The 17,485-nt window shown below is 38.5% G+C and overlaps 1 protein-coding gene across 1 annotated transcript in view; it reads left to right on the top strand.

Moving 5' to 3' along the window:
• Positions 1-17,485, top strand: part of VhaAC45 (Vacuolar H[+] ATPase AC45 accessory subunit) — a 235,691-nt gene that overhangs the window by 52,298 nt on the left and 165,908 nt on the right. Inside the window, exon 3 of the mRNA XM_090388204.1 lies at positions 6,310-6,378. Within this exon, the coding sequence (XP_090244330.1) occupies positions 6,310-6,378 (69 nt within the window). The remainder of the gene's footprint in view (positions 1-6,309; positions 6,379-17,485) is intronic.

Raw genomic sequence — 17,485 nt, 5'->3', positions numbered from 1 at the left:
TCTAACAAATGTAATTTGCTAATCTAAAAACTTCCTGAATTGGAACCCACTTGCCCAGGAGAGCCGAACGACTGTTCTCTTAAAAAATAAATTGCTCATAATTATTAAAAACTAAAATGTGTATAGCTATCACTCTTTTTTAGTGTGTGTGTGTGTGTGTGTGTGTGTGTGTGTGTGTGTGTGTGTGTGTGTGTGTGTGTGTGTGTGTGTGTGTGTGTGTGTGTGTGTGTGCACACACATATACATGCATATACATTTAATGAAACTCTACAAAGGATATTGCATAAATGCTGCACAACAGTATGTCGTTTTATTTGGTGCACATCCGTTTTGATATTTATTACTGAATGTCTTTTTGGCATTATGCTCTGCTCCCACAGTTATACGTTGGTAGAAACAACTGACCAATGGGTTGTGTGATAAATATGAAATTCTATGCTGAGAACATCACAAATCATGATCTGACTTTGGGGATCAGTAACCTGGAATACAGGTACAGTATTTGGTAACAATTACACTTGATAATCCATTGCTCTGTCACCTTACATTTTTCAATCACAGTTGTGTCTCTTCACAGGTGTTTTTTCCATTTGTTAACTCAAAAAACACTAGTTTTTGAACATTCAACAAGTGTCTGCTGAAACATATGCTAAATGTGCAGTGACAATCATACCTCTCTGGAAATCCATCAGATATCCTGTACATGAGAACCTGGAATGTTCTCAGAAATAAATGGAAAATTATTCGAGCAAAGCAAATACTACCAGGCTATACTATGATGTCAAAACATTGAAAGGCTCCAGAACACTTTATTAAGATATTATTGGTAAAACAGATTAAATTTCACAGAAAATAAAAAGGAAGAAGGGCTGCTTGCAATGTTTCAGCTCCTCAGAAAAGTCCCAAGACTGGTGATTGCCAACCCCATAGAATTTCAATGACTGTTTGAAGTTCAATAAATTGCTAGAAGTTACGAAATCAGAAAATTGTGCATATCTACCAGCTTTGCTTAGACTTTAGTCAGAAGTTTTCTAAAAATCTTATGGTTTATACTTTTCCAGTAAGTATAGTTTTCTTCTGGTTTTTAGCTAGGTTTATGCTATTTTTCAAATACATACATGTATTATTATTATTATTATTATTATTTTTTTTTTTCAATTACACACCTGATGAATTTAAAAGTATGTGTTTAAAAGCTGACATAAGATGTGTCTGTTCATGTTTAGTCTAAGCATAGCAACCATTATAACATTAGGTAAGGTTGCCCTTTTTTTAGCTCCCTTCAAATCCATGGACAAAATTACTTCAACATGAAGAATCTGGAATATAAAGATCACCATCCTGTATTTCCAGACTGAGAGCATTAGCATTAGTAGAGGCATATGATGCAACAAAGCAAGTTTATACAGCATCAACCACAAAAAAAAAAAAAAAAAAAAAACTTCTCATTTCACCCATCAATTTGCTCCAAATGTTTGTCCACTTCTTCCTTGAATTTATTTAAGCTATCAACTTCCACAATGAGAGATGGAAGTTTGTTCCAGCAATCAACTACCATCTGGCTAAATGCAAATTTCTGCACATCTATTCAACAAGTGTCTTTCCTCAATTTCAGTTTATGCCCCTCAGGTTTGTAATCTGAGCAAGAGGAAGAATCCCATCAGCATTGAGCCTGCTGCCTATTCAAGGCCTTATACACCTCAATCAGATCACTTCCCAACGCTGAAATTTGCAGAACATTTCTTCGTAAGAGCACCCATTTGTTCCCATCTCTAGTCTTGTTGCCCTTCTCTATACTCGTTCTAGCAACTCTACATCCTTTCTAAAATGAGACTTCCAGACCTGTACTCAGTGCCCAAGGTATGGCCTAACCATTGCCTTATACAAGGGGACTGTCACCTCCTTATCCCTGTTAGCAAAATTGACAGGCTACCCTCTGGTAGCCTGTCTGCTCTGCACAGAAAACTTCATATCTGACCACACAATTAATCCCAGGTCTCTTTCATTCTCCACTACCCGAATATAACACCACCAAGTTGATATATTTCTATGGGGTTACTACCCATCTGCCTAACTTTTCAAGATCCTGTTGCAGCAGCATACTGTAATTACTGTTATTAACAACCCTGCCAACTTTGACATTAAGCTTGATATAACTTCATCACTAATACTGATAAATGTACAAAAGACAATGGGCCCAACGCCAAATGCTGGGGGACACCACTAATAACATTAGTCCACAAAAAGCATTGTCCATTGATTACCACTCTCTGTCTTCTCCCACTCAACCATCCTTTTATCCAGTGTAGCAACTTACCCTTAATACCATACTGCTCCAATTTGTACAGTAGTCTTCCATGTGCAACAGAATCAAAAACTTTCTTGAAATCCAAGTATATGATATCACAATTATTTTTTGCATCCAGTTCCTTTGTGACCACATCATTGTATCCAATTAAGTTGATCAGACAAGACTTCCCCTAAACAAACCCATGCTGTGTCTGAATTATTACTGCAGTCTTGTCTAGATGATCCTGCAATGCTTCTTTAACCGGTGACTCCATTATTTTCCCTGAACAGAAGTCGAATTAACAGGTCTGTAATTACTCGTGTCACCCTTTGATCCCTGTTTGTGAATTGGAGAAACATTTGTATATCTTCAGTCCGTGGGGACTTCTCCTGAGTCAAAGGATGCTCTCATAATGATGCCTAAAGGTTTGCTTACCTCTTTTGCTGCCTCCTTTAATATAACTGGATAGATCCCATCCACCCCGAGTGCCTTTCTTATGTTTAATTTCAGCAATTTCTTCTCCACTTTGTTTTCAGTTATTACAAAATCATTTAACTCTCTGTTAGAGTTTGATATACATCTGGCCTTCTCCTCCTTGAATAACCCATCAAGTGTGAATGTAGATGCAAAGTACTCATTTAATTTGGCAGCTAATTGTGAATGATCATCTACAGTCAAACCATTGATATCAAGTGGACCAATTTGATTTATCCCCTTCCTTTTTGAGTTTATATAAGTAAAGAAGTCTTTTTTTTTTCATCATTTGCCAATGATTTCTCATAACCTGCCTTCACTTGCCTAACCTCCTTTGTGACTTAATTACATACTAGCTTATATCTACCATACACTTCTGTGTCACCTGATAATTTATATGCATTCCATGCATTTTTTTTTTCTCTGCCACAAGTCTCATTAGTTCTTCTGACATCTATATTTGCCTAAACCTAGAACAGTATTTCTTATTCGGAACAAAAAACTTAGTAGCATCCAAGATTACTTCCTTGAATGCTTCTCATGTAGAATTTCCTGTTGGTAACATCATCAGTTGGTCCCACTGTATAGAATTTAAAAATTATCTGAGACCACTGTAGTCCCCTTTACGAAAGAAAAACCCTTCCCTTGACTCCGATCGGGGTTACATCTTCAAGTAAATCCCACATCAGTACAATGTGATTACTGCCACCTAGTGGTTCCTTTATCTGTAAATTCTTAATGCGTGAATAATCACTGCTGATAATCAGATCAAGAGTGTTACTTTTCTGGTTGCCTCTAACACGCTGCTGTAGCGCCTCCGTAGCCAGTTGGGAAGGAGCAGCAGTGTGTAGCATACGCTTCTTGATTAGACCGGGGTTTGAGCCCGTCACCACCAAATACGGAGGATGCGGAAAGGTCAGGGAATGACCACCGCACATCCCGGAGCAATATGGCCTTAGTTGCTAATGCTCCTAAAAAAAAAAAAAAAATAACAAAAATAACGCTGCTGTAGAAAACAATCATCCAATAAATCTGCAAAAGACTTGCTAGTGCACGAGTGACCAATGCGAAGTTCCTGTCAATATTTGGGAAGTTAAAATCCCCCATTATAAGACTGATTTACTGACCCACTCTATTTTTCTGTATAACTGTTCATTGTATTCAGAGTCATCAGGCCTATAACAAACTCCTACCCTCATTTTTGCTTTCCCAGTGCTTATGTCACACCAAACTGACTCAACGTTGCACTGTCCATCTATGTCAACTGGATGCACTTCCTTAGATTTTGTGTTTCTTAAATAACAGCATAACCCCTCCTCCCTTTCTATCCTGTCTATCCTTTCTGTACACATTGTAATCCCAAAATTACAATTCTGCATTCCTTATATCTGTGTGACACCATATCTCTAATATCACAACAGTATCCACCTTTAATGTCTTGACCAGCACTTCAAATTCATCAAATTTATTTACTATACTCCTAGCATTGGTGTACATGGAAGTATACATGCACCTGTTCTTACTGTTAGTTATGTCATGACTCCCAGCAGATTTATGAAACAATAATTACTTCTTATTATTTATGGATTAACCTTAAGTTCCAGGAAAATATTGACAAAAAAAATAGTAAATAAATAAATAAATGAAAGGTAGAATTTATGTAATTATTAAATAAAATATTGAATTATAAAATAAAATTAATTGTCCAAAAGCCTGTAGCTTTTATGTAAAAGCTACATGATTCAAAAATCATAGTCATATTTTAAAAATAAATCAAATTCTGTTATTCTGAGTGTTATCTTTAACTACTTTCAGTGCCTATGGCCAAGGCCGCATTTGCAATACCGTAGTTACACCACTGACGTTCACACCAAGCTAGTAGTAGTGGTATGCGAATGTGTTATTATTGACTTCAGGACAGCTCATGATGTTATGTGCAGGATATTAACCTGGAAAGATAATAGTCTTAAACAGTGATTTTCAGTTGTTTGAGTAACCTATCCGGTACATATTCTAACTTCTTGAGACATTTGGTAACCTTAACAACATTATGTGAAAAATTGTATCTGGACTTCGTATATCATAAATTATGTTTACAAACTTGACTTTTGTAATAAATATTTAATTTTTAATATCTTCATTTTAATGTTTGTTTTTTGTAAGTAATATTAATAGCTCTGGTGGAATTAAGTGTACCATCATTTTTACTGGTTGTTGGGACAGGCAACCAAATACAACCTATATCATTTAATTAGAATAGGTAGTGCTATGTGGTGGTTATTCATTGCATGGGATGGAATTAAGCAAACAACAGTTATATACCATGGGAAAGATTAAGTTGTTTTATTGAAAATTTTGCAATTGCATCAGAACCATCTGAATAGAAATATACAATTTGGCAATGTTTTCAGAAATCATTGTTCTCATTTCAGTCCTGTCAGCTGTATGTCAATCTTTCACACAACACATATGGTGTGTTCAGTTCTGATTACAAGTCATTGATCTGAATAAAGTTAGTTAATAGATCATAGGGTTGGCAATGCATATTACTGAATTCTGTGGAATTTACACATAATGTCAGCCCTTCAAGAATATAATGAATTGAAAATAATTTTTGTATAATGTACTCATCTAAATAAGTATTAATCTTATTTCTTATTTTTTTTTTTCTCTGAGTCACATATATGAATGACCTTGAGTAGAACAAAATATGGGACATATTGGGACAGGAAGAGAAAAAAAAAAAAGGACGTCTAGGAAGCTAAGAATAGTGGGTAAGGTAAAGAAAGCTAACATGAGAACCATGGGAAACTTTGCTTAACTTACCGTGCAAACTCATTTCCCACTACCGCAGTTTCTCCCTCCATTCTCAGTAAACAGATGGTGCATGTTGTCAGTAGTGGCAGTAGAAGTCGATAACGATGTATTGATTAGTTTTTTCCTTATTATTAAAAGCAGATTATTGGAGTTCATGAGTGGGCTGAAATTTACTTACGGGTACACCATCCAGACTGCCTCAGTCTTCGGGTGTATCCCCTTTCCCGCTGTTTTTTACCAATAGGAAACAAACTTCTACTGCCACTACCGATAACACACACTGTCTGTAGAAGTTGTTTTCCTATTTTAAAACAGCAGGAGGGAGATGATTAACACCCTAAGACTGAAGCAGTCTGGAGGGTATACACGTAAGTAAATTTAAGCCTCGATGGCATTACACTCACGAACTCCAATAATCTGCTTATAATAATGAGAAACAACTAATCAGTACATCATTATCGACTTCTACTGCCACTACTGATAACAAACACACCATCTGTTTATCAAGAATGCAGGGAGAAACTGTGGTAGCTGGAAACGAGTTTGCTCGGTAAGTTTTCCTGAAGTTTCCTGTGATTCTTGTGTTGGCTTTCTTTACCATCGCCAGAATAGCTTTATGCGACATTAATATCTGTTGAAAAGTTATATTAATTAAGCTTCACTAAAAATATTGCTTGTCATTATTATAAATGTGCATAAAGAAAACAGTTTTTTTTTTTTTTTTTCAGTTAAGTTTGGAAGACTTGAGTATACATGGAAATAGTGTGAACCAAGAAACTCCGTATAAATACTTACAGGTAAGTAACAATAAGTAGTTTAAAGATAATAACTTTGTTGTTCCATTTTAACTAACAATCCATGTGTTATTGTTGTGTTGTTTTAATCAAATCATGTTCACCCTTGTCTCCTAAGAAATAATTTATTTCTCCGCTGACGAGGCTACTAGAGACGGTCGTGTTCAAAGCCGCTAAGTGGATTTTTCTTATTTATTGATTTGAAATTATTCTTTTTCCAAAACTTTTGATTTAAATTTAGTAGTATAACATTATTTTGGGATTTTCTGATTAATTTGGTGTATTTATTCTTTACTCGGCCTTGTAATTGCATAAAAGTATCGGTAAAGGTTTCCACGTGTTTCAACTCCGCTACCGTTCGTAATTTTCCCGCCTTTGTGATACGATAGTTATATACCGTACTAGATAGTGTTAGTTGAACTTCGTTAGCAGTTAAATTGTACGTTTAAATAAATACATATAACGACTTAGATTACAAACGTAATATAATTAATTATATTTAACATAATCAATAACATAACATAATTAATTATAATTAATTAATAAATTAATAGAATCATGACTCAGACCAGAGCAGCAAAGCAAAAGGCTCAAGCTAATGGAAGTGCTGTGGCTCAGAGCAGAACTGAGGGGGGCAGTTGTCCTCTGACTCACAGCCTTATAAAATGCACTGTTTGCTTGATGTTTCCAGAGCAATTGGGTACGGGACATGATACTGCCAAGGGCAATGTCTTTGTGTGTGCGCGATGCAAGGAGTGTATCGATATCAAGCAACAACTCGGCGTTCTTGTGGGCCTATATGAGAGCTTGAAGGACAGGGTGGATGCCCTCGAAGAAACTAAATTGAGGGGCCCATCCAGCTCTCAGCTGCCCACATCAATGCCAGAGCTTGAACTCGGGCATCGCGTGACACAGAGACAACCCCCAAGGCAGAATGCGCTGGTCCCGAAGGAACTAGTAGTTGTTGGTGACTCTATTGTCAGGGAAACGGGGAACATGCTTTGTAAAAAAGATAGGTGGAATAGGACCAGGGTATGTCTGCCAGGGGCAAAGGTTGATGACGTTGTAGAGCGAATATCATCTTTTAAGGGCACAAAAGGTGATATAGTTGTACACGTTGGCACTAATAATAGAAAGGGTACTAGGAAAGTTTTGCAATACAGCTTTGTTTATTTAATTTTTTCAAAGTAATTTCCTCTACATTCAATACACCTCTCCATCCTCCGAAACCAATCTTTAAACCAGTTCTGCCAAGTTTCACTAGGGAGTAAAGCACACTCGTTGTCCCAAGCCCGTAGAAGGTTTTCGTCACTGGAAAACCGCCTCCCTTTTAGCTTCATTTTCACATGTGGGAACAGTGCAAAGTCGCAGGGAGCAAGGTCTGGACTGTAGGGAGGGTGCTCGAGAAGTTTCAGTCCTGTCGTGGTCAAATATTCGGTGCAGGCTTTGGCGCGGTGAGCTGGAGCATTATCGTGATGGAGGTACCAGGTGTCTATTCTTGACTTTGGCTGCAGGTTCTTCATAGATCCAATGACTTTAGGCAGGCATTGCTCAGTATACCACTTAGCTGTGACTGTCTTCTGCATGTCCAAAACGACACGTTCCACAATTCCACTCGATTTGAAAAATACAGCTATCATTTTCTTCTTTACAGATCGGGATTTTCTGACAATTACGGGTGTGTCGTCATCATCAAAGACCCAAACTTTGTTTTGAGCCTTGGTCGGCAGATCGTAATAGTACAGCCAAGTCTCGTCACCTGTCACGATGTAGTTCACATACCGAGATTGTCCCTTATCAAACTTTTTTAACATCTCCCGGCACCAAGTCACACGTCGTGTCATCTGCTCTTCAGTCAGTTGATGCGGCACCCAGAGAGAACAAAGTTTCTTCACGTGCAAATGATCTTGCAGAATCGAACGAATTGCTGGTGCATTTAGGCCCAAAGTATCCTCTATCTGTTGGTAGGTCACTCGCCTGTTTTCGTCAAGCATTTTCCTCACAGCAGTAACGTTTTCCTCCGTAACTGACGTTCGTGGTCTTCCTGGCCTCTCAGAATCCTCCAGAGTGAAATTTCCCCTTTGGAATTCTCTATACCACCTGAATATCGTTGTACGATGTGGACAATCATCATCTAGTGCAAGAGTCATTTCTTCTAAGCACTGGTCTATGGTTAAACCACGCACGAAATTATACCGCAAAACTGTCCTTATCTCATTTCGTGACCACGATGCCATCGCAAGCACTTTACACTCTCACTACTAATCAATAACTGAGCCCATCGACTTGGCGCGGCGGCTACTATGCACGTATGAACATGTTTCAACATGCAGCAACAAGCAGCTTCCTGTGATTCATTGTTGCTTCATATTGCAAAACTTTCCTAGTACCCTTTGTATTAAGAGTAGGAGACCGGCAGGATTACTTAACAAGTACAGGTCACTGTTGAACAAAAGCCGAGAATTAGGGTTGAATTTGAAAGTGTCTGCAATTCTGCCCAGACACGATAGGAGGGAGTATATGATGAGAGCCTTGTCAATCAATTCGGCCCTGGAAAGATTGTGCAAGGCTCAAGGGGTAGAATTTTTTTCAGCCTGGACTGTACTTGTTAACAGGAGAGATTGCTTCTACAGGGATGGGATACACTTAAATAGAAAGGGTGCAAGAATATTTGCTGATGCTATCGAGGCAGTGTTAGGTGGGTCGGAAAACTGCTAGCTTGGGGGGAGACAAAGACCAATAGATTGACAGTAGCCACTGGCAGAGGTGAAAGAGATTCTTGCACTGCTTCTATTAGAATGAGCAGAAGCCTGAAAAACAAGATGCATGGTATTTCAGAGACTGCTGGGAGCCATTGCGGTACAAGTAAACACATGGGTTGTGTTAGGGTAGCTAAGAATAGAAACAGGTGCAGGTATACTTGCGTGTACACCAATGCTAGGAGTTTAGTAAATAAATTTGATGAATTTGAGGTATTGCTCAAATTCATCAAATGCATCAAAGGCAGATATTGTTGGGATATCAGAGACGTGGTGTCACACAGATATAAGGGATGCAGAACTGCAATTTGGGGAGTACAACGTCTACAGAAAGGATAGACAGGATAGGAAGGGGGGGAGGGGTTATGCTATTAGTTAAGAAACACATAAAAACCAAGGAAGTGAAGCCAGTCGACATCGCCGGACAGTGCAGTGTTGAGTCAGTTTGGTGTGACATAAGCATTGGGAGATCAAAATTGAGAGTAGGAGTGTGCTATAGGCCTAATGACTCTGATGAATATAATAAGGAACTGTACAGGGAAATAGAGTGGGCCAGTAAATCAGAGAGTCTTATAATGGGAGATTTTAATTTACCAGATATTGACTGGAATTTGGGGGCTGGTTACTCACACACTAGCAGGGCTTTTGTGGATTTATTGGATGATTGTTTTCTACATCAGCATGTTTGGGAGGCAACTAGAGGGAGTAATACTCTTGATTTGATTATCAGCAGTGATTCTTCATGCATTAAGAATCTGCAGATAAATGAACCACTAGGTGGCAGTGATCACAGTGTGCTGAAGTGGGATTTACTCAAAGAGGTAACTACCATTAGGGGTAAAGGGAAGGGTTATTGCTTCCGTAAAGGCGACTACGATGGACTGAGACAGTATTTAAATTCTATACAGTGGGACCAACTGATGATGTTACCAACAGCAAATTCAAAATGGGAAGCATTCAGAGAACTTATCTTGGAAGCTACTAGGCTTTACATACCAACTAAGAAATATTGTTCAAGGTTTAGGCCAAAATGGATGTCAGATGAACTAATGAGGCATATGGCAGAGAAGAAAAATGCATGGGATACTTACAAATTAACACATGACACAGAAGCCTATGATAGATACAAGTTGATATGCAACCAAGTTACAAAGGAGGTTAGGCAGGCGAAGGCAGATTACGAGAAATCCTTGGCAAGGGATGCAAAGAAAAACAGCAAAGAGTTCTTTACTTATGTAAACTCTAGAAGGAAGGGGATGAATCAGATTGGTCCACTTGATATTGATGGGTCAACTGTTGATGATCCTGCTCAGGTAGCTAACAAACTAAATGAATATTTTGCATCGACATTCACACATGAGGAGTTATTCAGCAAGGGGGAATGCCAGAGGTGTATTCAACTCTAGCAGTAAGCTACAGAATCTTGAAATAACTGGGAGTAAAGTGGAGGAGAAACTGTTGAAGATAAACACAACAAAGGCACCCGGGGTGGATGGGATCTATCCAGTTATATTAAAGGAGGCAGCAAAGGAAGCAAGCAAACCCTTAGCCATAATTATGATAGCTTCCTTGGACTCAGGGGAGGTACCCATGGACTGGAGATGTGCAAATGTAACCCCAATTCACAAAGGAGGATCAAAGGCTGACACAAGTAATTATAGACCTGTGAGCTTAACGTCTGTTCCAGGAAAATTAATGGAGGCACTGGTTAAAGAAGCACTGCAGAATCATTTAGACAAGACTTCAGTTATAGCTCAGACACAGCATGGTTTTGTTAAGGGGAAGTCTTGCCTGACCAACTTGATTGGATACTATGATGCAGTCACAAAAGAACTGGATGCAGGGAATAACTTTGATATTATATACTTGGATCTTAGAAAGGCTTTTGATACTGTTGCACATGGAAGACTGCTATACAAATTGGAGCAGTGTGACATTGGAGGCAAATTGCTGCTATGGATAAAGGGGTGGTTGAGGGGGAGAAGACAGAGAGTGGTAATCAATGGACACTGCTCATCGTGGACTAATGTTATTAGTGGAGTCCCTCGGGGCTCAGTGTTGGGTCCATTATTGTTTTCTGTATTTATAAATGATATTGATGATGGTATATCAAGCTTAATGTCCAAGTTTGCAGATGATACAAAGGTTGGCAGGGTTGTCAAGGACACTACTGACACTATGCTGCTGCAACAGGATCTGGAAAGGTTGAGCAGATGGGCTGACAGGTAGCAAATGAAGTTTAACATTGACAAATGTAAAGTACTACACATGGGAAACAGCAACCCCAGAGCAATGTATCAACTCTGTGGTACTACACTGACAGTGGTAGAGAATGAAAGGGACTTGGGGGTGGTTGTGCAGGCAGATATGAAGTTCTCTGAACAGTGCAGACGGGCTGCAAGAGTAGCTCATGGAGTATTGTCAATGATATACAGGAATTTTTCCAGCAGGGATAAGGAGGTGATTATTCCATTGTATAAGGCAATGGTCAGGCCACACCCTAGAGTACTGTATACAGGTCTGGAGACCTCATTTCAAGAAGGATGTAGAGCTGCTGGAACGAGTACAGAGAAGGGCAACAAGATTAGTGAATGGAACAAAGGGGTGCTCTTACGAAGAAAGGCTTAAGTTTTGCAAATTACAGTGTCTGGAGACTAGGCACCAGCGAGGTGATCTGATAGAGGTGTATAAAGCCTTGAATGGTTTAAGCATGCTCAGTGCTGATGGGATTCTTCCTCTAGCTCAGAAAAATCACCTGAGAGGGCATAAATTCAAATTGAGGAAAGACAGATGTAGGATAGACGTGCGGAAATTTGCCTTTAGCCAGCGGGTGGTTGGTTGGTGCAACAGACTTCCATCCCTTGTGGTGGAGGTTGATAGCCTAAATAAGTTTAAGGCTCAGCTGGACAGATATTTTGAAGTGGAAGTGGGTTTTTTTTTTTTTTTTGGCTGATGCTGCATAAGCTTGCTTTCTTGCATCAAATGCCTCTACTAATGCTAATGTTATGACTGAAACAGAGGGTTCAGTCATAACATTGAATTCAGCAATGTTTTTTAAGGAATATACACAAATTCAGAAAACTAACTGCAAACTGCAGTCAGGGACGCTTGGTAGTCTAATGAAATGTTATGCTGCTGAGTGAGTGCATTTGTCTTCTTTTAACTGAAATTTAGAAAAAAAATTGTATTAACTTATTCCCAGTTTCCTAAACTAACTGGATGTTATAGTTTTATTAAGTAGGTCCTGTTAGGGAAAATTAGAAATGGCAAGAGGTAACTCATTGGCAGTATAGCAGTAATAGTACGTACAGTGTATTAGAAACTAGTTCCTTCTGCAATTGAGGACCTTGAATCCTTTGATGTAGAGATTAGTTTTTTATTGCTAGTTTTGTTTGATATTTAAATAGTAACAGTAGTAGTAGTGGCAAATGATACAAAAAAAGCAAGCTTATATGGCATCAGCCAAAAAAAAAAAAAAAAAAAAACTACACAATCTCCCATTCATATTCTCCAAGAATTTGTCTAGTTCTTCCTTGAATTTATTAGAACCCTTCAATTTTACAACAACAGATGGAAGGCTGTTCCAACAATCAACCACCCGCTGACTGAAAGCAAACTTCCGCACATCTATCATGCTACCATCCTTCCTCAACTTAAATTTATGCCCCGTCGTATATGTAAGCAAGAAGAAGAATGCCATCCACATTCAGTTTACTCAATCCATTCAAGGTCTTAAACACCTCAATCAGATCACCCCTCAGGTGCCCTTCACCAATCTGGTTGCCCTTTTCTGCACCCATTCCAATAGATTTACATCTTTCCTTTCCTAAAGTGATGCCTCCAGAACTGTATAGAATACTCAAGATGTGGCCTAACCATGGCCTTCTACAAAGGGATAATCACCTCTTTATCCTTGCTAGCAAAGTTCCTGTATATCATTGACAAAACCCCTCGAACCGCTGTGACTGCACAATTACCCTCAAGGTATCTTTCACTACCTGTATGTAGTATCACACTGTTGATAAGTTACTCTGGGATTGCTGCTACCCATATGCAGTACCTTGCATCGGTCAATGTTCAACTTCAACTACCGTTTCTCAGCCTAATAACCCAATTTCCCTAGACCTTGTTCAGGAATTCATCCTGATTGCTGTAGTGAGCGACTCTGCCATCTTTGTATCATCTGGAAAATTTTAACATTAAGCCTAATATGCCTTCATCAGTATCATTAAAAAATGTTGAAAACAATAATGGGCACAATGAGCCCTGGAGGACTCCACTAATAACATTATAACACAAAGATAAGTGCCTATTGATAACCACTGTCTGTCTTCTTCCACTTAACCATTCCTTTATCCATAGCAATAGCTTGCCTTTAATACTACATTGCTCCAGTATGCAACAATCTTTTATGTGCAAAAGCATTCTTGAAACTTTGCATTTCACCTGTTCGGTCACTCCAAATGTTTGTCTAGTTCAGCCTTAAATTTATTTAAACTATCAACTTCCACAACAACAGATTGAAGTCTGTTCCAGCAATCAACTACCCACTGGCTAAAGGCAAACTTCCGCACATCTATTATACAATTGTCTTTCCTCAATTTGTATCTATGCTCCCCCAGGTTCTTAATTTGAGCAAGCAGAAGAATCCCATCAGCATTGAGCCTGCTGAAACCATTCAAGACCTTATACACCCCAATCAGATCACCTCACAGATGCCTAGTCTCCAGATACTGCAACTTCCAGAAATGAAGCCTCTCTTGGTAAGAGCACCCCTTTGTTCCTCTCACCAATCTTGTTGCCTGTCTCTGTACTCGTTCTAGCAACTCTACATCCTTCCTAAAATCAGACCTCTAGACCTGTATGCAGTACTCAAGGTTTGTCTGACCATTGCCTTATACAAAGGGATAATCAACCCTTATCCCTGCTAGCAAAATTCCTGTATATCATTGACAAGACCTTATGACCTGATCTAGCGACCTTTCTGAACTGCTCAGAAAACTTCATATCTGACTGCATAATTACCCCAGGTCTTTTTCGTTCTCCACTACCCTGAGTGTAGTGCAACACAGTTGGTACATTTCTCTGGTGTTACTGCTACCCATAAGTAGTACTTTGCATTTGTCAATGTTAAACTTTAGTTGCGACTTTTCAGCCCATCTGCTTGACTTTTCTAGATCCTGTTTCAGTAGCATACTAAAGCAGGATGTCTTTACAGTCATTAACAACCCTGTCAACCTTTGTATCATCTGCCAACTTGGACATTAAGCCTGATATACCTTCATCGATATCATTGATAAATACACAAAATAACAATGGGCCCAGCACCGAACCCTAGGAGACTACACTAATAACATTATTCCATGAAGAGCAGTGTCCATTTATTACCACTCTGTTGTCTTCCACTCAACCATCCCTTACTGCCATACCACTCCAATTTTTACCGCAGTCTTCCATGTGCAACAGTATCAAAAGCTTTCCTGAAATCCAAGTAGATGATATCAGAATTATTTTTTTCATCCAGTTCTTTTGTGACCACATTGTAGTATCCAATCAAATTGTTCAGACAAGACCACCTCTTATTAAACCCATGCTGTGTCTGAACTATTACTCCAATCTTGTCTAGATGCCCCTGCAATGCTTTAACCAGTGACTCAATTATTTTCCCCCTGAACAGAAGTTAAACTAACAGGTCTATAATTATTTGTGTCACCTTTGAACCCTCTTTGTAAATTGGGGATACGTTTGCACATCTCCAGTCCATGGGGAGCTCCTCTGAATCTAAGGATGCTCTCATAATTATGGCTAAGGGATTGCTTACTTCCCTCGCTGCCTCCTTCAATATAACTGGATAGATTCCATCTGTCCAGGTGCCTTTTTTTATGATTCTTCAACTTATAGACAAATTATAAACAACTTATAGACAACTTATAGACCTGTTAGATAACTTCAACAATTTCTTCTCCACTTTTCCTTCGTTACAAAATCACTTAACTCCATGTTAGAGTTTAGGAACCTTCTGTCTTCCCCTTCCTTACAGAATTCCTCATGTGCGAATGTAGATGCAAAATACTCATTCAGTTTGTCAGCTATCTGAGCAGGATCTTCAACAGTCGAACTACCAATATCAAGTGGACCAATGTGATTCATCCCATTCTTTCTAGAGTTTAGATAAGTAAAGGAGTCTTTGTTGCTTTTCTGTTCATCCTTTGCCAAGGATTTCTATTAATCCACCTTCACTTGCCTAACCTCCTTTGTGACTTGATTACGGACTAGCTTATACCTGCCATAGGCTTATGTGTTACCTGATAATTTATATACATCCAGTGCATTTTTCATTTCTGCTACGAGCTTCATTAGTTCATCTGACATACATTTAGGTCAAAAATTTTGAACGATATTTCTTAATTGGTATGAAAAGCCTTGTAGCTTCCAAGATTAATTCCTTGACAGCTTCCCATTTAGAATTCTCTGTTTTTTAACATCTTCAGTTGATTCCACTGTATAGAATTTAAAAACTGAGACCCCTGTAGTCACCTTTACAAAAGCAAAAATCCTTCCCTTTACTTTGATGGTAGTTAAATCTTTAAGTAAATCCCACATCAGTAAACTGTGATCACTGCCACCTAGTGGTTCCTCTATCTGCAAATTTTTAATGCATGAATAATCACTACTGATAGTCAGATCAAGAGTATTACTCCCTCTGATTGCCCCGTGAACATGTTGCTGTAGAAAACAATCCTCCATTAAATCCACAAAAGTCTTGCTAGCATGCGAGTGACCAATCCACAAGTTCCAGGCAATATCTGGAAAGTTAAAATCCCCAATTACAAAACATTCTGATTTGCTGGCCCACCATTTCTCTTTACAATATTTTGTTGTACTCATTAATTATTAGGCATATAACACACTCCTACTCATTTTCCTTTCCCAATGTTTATGTACACAACATTGCACTGTCTGCCCATGTCATGCACTTCCTTATGTTTCTTAACTAACAACATAAGCACTCCTCCCTTCATACACTGTGTATCCTTTCTGTAAACGTTGTAGTTCCCAAATTCCAATTCTGCACTACTTATATCTTTGTGGCACCATGTCTCTGATATCCCAACAATATCTGCCTTTGATGTGTTGACCAACAATTCAAATTCATCAAATTTATTTATTATACTTCTAGCATTGGTGTTCATGCAAGTATACATGCACCTGTTGTTATTCTTAGTTTACCTAACACAGCCCATGTATTTACTTATACCATGATGATTTCCAGCATCTCTTGAAATCCCCAGTAACTTGGTCTCTATGCTGCTGCTCATTACAATAGAAGCATTGCAAGAATCACTTTTGCCTCTGCCTGCAGATCTTGTTAATCTTTTAGTCTGTGAAATCCCCTCAACCTAGCAGAAAACTTCCCATGCTGGGTTCTGATCCAGCGTGGGTTTGTTAAAGGAAAGTCCTGTTTGACAAATTTGATTGGATAATATGATGTGGTTACAAAGGAACTGGATGCAAGAAATAATTTTGATATCATATACTTGGTTTTCAGGAAAGCTTTTGATACTGTTGCACATGGAAGACTACTGTATAAATTGGAACAGTGTGGTATTAAGGGCAAGTTGCTACAATGGATAAAAGGTTGGTTGAGTGGGAGAAGACAGAGAGTGGTAATCAATGGACACTGCTCTTCGTGGACTAATGTTATTACTGGATTCCCCCCCCCCCCAGATTTTGGTGTTGGGCTTACTGTTGTTTTGTATACAGGCATACCTCGAATAACGAATAGGATGCGTTCCACGAAATTACTTTGTTAAGCGAAACTTCGTTTTCAGAGGTAAAAATACTATGGCCAGAATAGGGATACGTTCCTACGTAAAGAAAATGAAAAGCTTTTTTTTTTTCGAACAAAGAAAAGTTTTATTAAATAAACAGTCAACTTACATACAAAGTGAAATCACATTTTAAAATATGAGTCTAAAGTTGATTGTTTATGCTCTTTTTCTCTTTCATTTAACAATTGCCTATACGGAGTTATTGCATTTAACACTGATCGCTTAAAAAATAACACTTCTTCCTAAATCAGGATCATTTTCACTAAAAAAATTTAAAACGTTTTCAATGTCATTTAAGCACCTTTTTAAATCTTTGGTTGTTAACACTTTTTCGGCAGGAACTTCTTTAACTTCGTTTTCAATCTTTGTCTTCATTGCTAACAAGGTTTTCTAAATCTTCCACTGAAAAACCATCGTCTTCTGCATTCAATAAATTTCTAACATCCTCTTCATCGACATTTTCGAAACCTATTGGTTGAGCCATCTGGATAACTTCATTTCTAATTTCTTGGATGTTAT

This window comes from Mastigoproctus giganteus, chromosome 13 (assembly GCF_048544385.1).
Source record: "Mastigoproctus giganteus isolate SK-2022 chromosome 13, ASM4854438v1, whole genome shotgun sequence".
Lineage (NCBI taxonomy): Eukaryota > Metazoa > Arthropoda > Arachnida > Uropygi > Thelyphonidae > Mastigoproctus > Mastigoproctus giganteus.
Note: the sequence above shows the minus strand (reverse complement) of the source record. Positions and strands in the feature narration are given on the sequence as shown.